Here is a 4,824-nt window from a genome sequence, read left to right as displayed (position 1 = left end):
TTTTGGAATTCGGAACACCCATAATTATGAATTAATTAACTCTATAACAGTTTAAATTCGACCTTAATATAGATTTTACAGTATATTAAAATCTGACCTAAATGTACAAAAAGCTAATAAAAATACTGTTAAATAATAAAAAGACAACGCATAGTTTGCGAATAAGTGACAAGCCTTAATGGTATATTATATATCTTTTCGTGTCACTGAGATATTAGATACTTTAGAACATTTATTAAGTCCCGTTAGTTTGGCTATAAACGAGATTGTAGTTTGTGGTGAATATAAGCGGATGCTGTGATCATCGGGCAGCATTTGAATCCATACCGCATTATGACGAATATATCAAGTTCAATATTAATTTTAATCGCTGTTTTATTTAAATCATCGGTTGCAGGTATGATATATGTAACATTATATAATGATAATGTGGTCTTGTTTTTTTTTTTGTTAATTAATTATTAGTGATTCGTCGAGTTTTTGGTCCAATTTGGTCATTTTAAATCAATCAAATTCATACTTCTGAATTAATGTTTCTGTGTTTAATTTCAGGTGCATTGGATGGAAAATCTCAAAATGGTGTTCATGGAAAATCTGAAAATGGTGTTCACATGAAATTTGTTATGCCAGAAAATTCTAGAAACCTCGGAGTCACCAGCGTAGCTCAAGTGACGTCACGGAATGGCAAAGTTTCATCCATGAGCGGCATCCATTACTATCCTGTAGCTGATCAAAAGAAAGGAAATATAAACAGTTTTAGTAAAGACAACAAAATAGCACCACGTGGCATGTTTGTCACAACTTACAGAACAGGATCCAACCCGCCAGTAACCAAAGTTTGGAGCTCAGATTCTGAAATGCCCAATTTAAATCCTTGGTTATTTAATCCTCCTATTGTATCTTTAAGGGGAATGTTTCCCGATTTTTCTGAACTACATAATATGGCAACACCTTGGCCGTTGAGGCATATTCGTAACGCGCCAAATTACAACTTATGGAGGTATCCCATTTACGACCCGTTTAGGAATATGTGGTGAATTGTGTTAACTAGTTTTAGTATAGGTTTTTAATTGTTAATGTTAAATATAGATATTTTATTTATTAAAATGCCTTTACAATGTTTCTCGACTTTTTATTTTTCAATCTAATTAAGTAACATTTTTTAAGAAATATAAAATAGTCTATGCTCTTTAAAAATGTCTAAACGAAAACCTCAATGATTAATTACAAATTAAATTGGCACAGATTTAATAATCATTTATTTATGGTGCTATAATAAATTACTTCCTTTAAATTATCGGCAGCAAAATTAATTTTAAAGTCTGCTTTAAAATTAACTGTTCATACGTGTTTTATCTTCGAATATATCGTCTGTTTTAATTACCATGTGCCATAAATTATAAGTCACAGCTCGTACTACATTCCAGTAGATGCATGAAGGTGTGTGCTTAGTTTCATAATTATAACTTATAACTTAGATCATTAATGATCTAAGACTTATAAGGATTGCAAAATTATTTATCAATGTAATATAATAGGTACTTATAGTAAGTACTAGCTTTCCGCCCGCGGCTTCGCCCGCGTTTTCAGAGAAAACCCCGCATAGTTCCCTTTCCCCTGGGATTTCCGGGATAAAACCTATCCTATCTCTCAAGTTGGATCGAACTGCACATGGTTTGCGAATTTTATTATAATCAGTTATGTGGTTTAGGAGTCCATTGAGGACAAACATTGTGACACGAGATTTATATATATTAAGATTAGCTAATATAATATGGGAAGGTAAGTAGTTTAATAAAGACCTTCTCAAAATAACTATGTAGAGACTTTCAGTTGTTAGAATTTTCCATTGTTTCAATTAGGTACTTAATGTATTTTTTGAGATAAAACTATTGAAAAAAGAAAAGGAACATCGAATACCGATTTACGCTTAGGTAAATTTAATTATTTTTTATTAATTCTTTAAAAATCCTGAAAATAATCAATAAAATCTTTTTTACCACTCCACCCGCAAAAATAGGTTTATCCGATGCTGTTCATTTGGCTACGAAATAATTAACACTTAACTAAAAATCTAATCATGATCTAATCGAAATGAATAATATCGCATAAAAACTTATTTGACATTTATTCAATTATAATAGATAATATTATAATATTGTAAATGTAAGCCGCCAATTAATTGCAACTTATTATTCCCCACATTATCTGTAAAAGGAGATGCATTTCGCAAGTAAAAGCAATACGATTGGTCCGCCATGTTGGCTAGCGCATTTGCGCGTGCTTCTTGTAAGTGTACACGCGTCAACATGAGAATATTTATTTTATTATCTGTCCTCTTTGTTCTCTCTGTTGTATTCGCTGCACCACAGTCTAAATTACAGTTTGGGGAATATGGTGAGTACATAATTTAATTATTATGACTAGATATTTATTAGATAATTGTTTTAGATTAAAAAAAGTAGAGAGTTTGTTGTGTCTAATTTTTAAAAATGCTTACCTTGTTGTATGATTATAAGGCCAGGCTTCAATGTAGACATTGTCTTTTTATTTATAGTTATTACCCATTAGTTAAAAAACATATTTATTAATGATTAAAGTTTCTAGAACTAAAACTTATTAGGGATTCTGTCACAATCAGCCTTGTAGGTATGTGTGATATGTTGGAGGTTAGAGGTCGCCATTAGGATGTTTACAAACATTATATTATGACTCTTTTTACCTTGTTTCGATAATATATATTAAAAAAATACTTTAGGAAATTAAATGTGGTTAAGTTCATAGTAAGTACCTACTTAAAGTTTTGTTTTTTTATTTCATGATATTTTTATAAAATATATTAATAACAAAAAAAAATAACCGAAGGGCCAGAAAAATAATAAAAATAAAATAATCTAAAATCCACTAACCTAACCTAACTACCTAAGTAGGTAAATGTTGAATGTATCATACGTCTCATGTCACCTTTTTGCCTGTAGGTATGTTCTTGACATTAATAACGGTTGCTATTGCTACCAAGCTTGGTTTGCTACGATCATAATAATTTTGTCTATAACCGACAACTGATTTTGTTTTTATAATCTGTATATTAACAATGATTAGTAAGTACCTACCTATAATAGAATTCAATTATTCTTATATTGTTAAGTATATAAATTTATAAATTTACAAACAGATATTCCCTATCATCGAGACACCAGGCTAAAGCTATTTCTTTAGAAAAAAAATTGTACAACCCCGTTAACTTCAGGATACTAATGTGTAATTTCAAACATTTAAATAATTTATATAACAAATTAGTATCAAATTCGAACCTGCAACTGTCGATGCATGATATATCCATGCATGTCAATGGGTATCTTCGATGAAGTTATTAAAAAAGGACTATTACAAAAACTAAATTTACTTTAAAAATAGCATCGGCAAAAAGACTTGTATCCAGTCAAGCCCCACGAAAAAAATATATGATTCATTATCTGTGGCTATAAATGTACATGGCGCCAATTCCTATTCAATAAAACAAGAAACGATTGCGAGAAAATGGGATTATAATGATGCAACTATAACCAGATTATGGCGGTTATGCAAATAACTTGAATGTAGAACATGTTTCAATGTGCGACTTTTTATATAAACGTATTGGTAGGTACTTGCTTGAATTGTAGAAATAAATTATTAGTAAAATAATTGTTGTAAAATAATGAATCCCATATTTATTAAGAGTCAGTCACATTTTAAATATCTTTGTATTCAAAATATAAGGGCCGATATTTCAATCCTTTAAAATATCCGTCCAATAAATAGTAACTATACGATAATACTTGCGATAATATTATACAGATGTCACCTGTAAAATGTCAAAAAACGTGCAAATAATACATTTTTGAAATGGTTGTTTAATACAATATTCGACGAATTCGATTCAACCACCATTCAACCAAGGATTGAAAAATCGGCCCTAAGGTTTAATATTTTGACAATTATATCAACCTGTCTATGTACAAATAATAATAAAACAGATAGCGTCAGAAGCATACCTATTATATGAAAATTAAAAATTCAACTCCTTTTTTTATTTATATATTCTAATGTATTCTTGTTATGAACAATATGAATTGTATACTTTAAAAATGTGTTTGATATTATAATATTATGTTGTCTACTTAATAATAATCTATGAAAATATTGATAGCGGAAATCGCAACTTTAAAGGTTCCTCTGTACGACCCAATTTGCACCTATTCCACTAATCATACACATCTTTTTCAGATAACAAACAAGTCATAGAAGAAGTGGTGGTAGAATCGGTACTTCGTGTGAAGAGTCCCTCCGGTCGGCAAGGGAGGACCAACAGCAAAACGAACCTGGAAGATGGCGCTCGAGTCGCGGAAACTAAACAATTGTTGTAATAATAAATAAAGCTTTATGTTAGTGTAATATGTATGTATATGTGTGTGAAATAAATTCAAAGAATCTGTGGTAAAATAAATCCTTTCCTTGATAATCCTGGTAATATGACATTTTAATTAAGTAAGGTCTATAAAATAATATGTATATGTATCTCAAAGTTACCGCTTCTATAAAAAAACTTAAAACATGCATTTCTCATATTTTATTCCCTATCATTAAATAAAATTTATAAATAGGAAGGAACCCATTTGCTTTAAAATAATTAAATCCTAAAATTGACTGAGTTTTTAGACGTGGTTTTGCATACGCAAATGTATTAGGTATAATAGTGATAAACTATTTATAGGTATATACTTATAAAGTTATAACACAAGTAAACACCGTGTTAACATAATAAATACATTAGCGTACACC

The 4,824-nt window shown here is 29.8% G+C and overlaps 1 protein-coding gene and 1 long non-coding RNA gene across 2 annotated transcripts; both read left to right on the top strand.

Moving 5' to 3' along the window:
- Positions 1 to 294: 294 nt before the first annotated feature.
- Positions 295 to 1,120, top strand: LOC123694675. The gene is made up of 2 exons (XM_045640172.1): positions 295 to 397; positions 553 to 1,120. Exons 1-2 carry the CDS (start codon positions 334 to 336, stop codon positions 1,035 to 1,037), a joined length of 549 nt encoding a protein of 182 aa, XP_045496128.1. The 5' UTR covers positions 295 to 333; the 3' UTR covers positions 1,038 to 1,120.
- Positions 1,121 to 2,217: 1,097 nt separating this feature from the next.
- LOC123692694 lies at positions 2,218 to 4,504 on the top strand. The gene is made up of 2 exons (XR_006751589.1): positions 2,218 to 2,397; positions 4,270 to 4,504. It is a non-coding gene; the product is annotated as an uncharacterized LOC123692694 (long non-coding RNA).
- Positions 4,505 to 4,824: the final 320 nt, after the last annotated feature.

This window comes from Colias croceus, chromosome 1, assembly GCF_905220415.1.
Source record: "Colias croceus chromosome 1, ilColCroc2.1".
Lineage (NCBI taxonomy): Eukaryota > Metazoa > Arthropoda > Insecta > Lepidoptera > Pieridae > Colias > Colias croceus.
Note: the sequence above shows the minus strand (reverse complement) of the source record. Positions and strands in the feature narration are given on the sequence as shown.

Bases quoted from the DNA above. Each gene is read 5' to 3' on its own strand.
- LOC123694675 (XM_045640172.1), top strand. From the start codon at position 334: ATGACGAATATATCAAGTTCAATATTAATTTTAATCGCTGTTTTATTT. The intron at 398-552 runs GTATGATATATG...GTTTAATTTCAG, and splicing joins ATTTAAATCATCGGTTGCAG to GTGCATTGGATGGAAAATCT.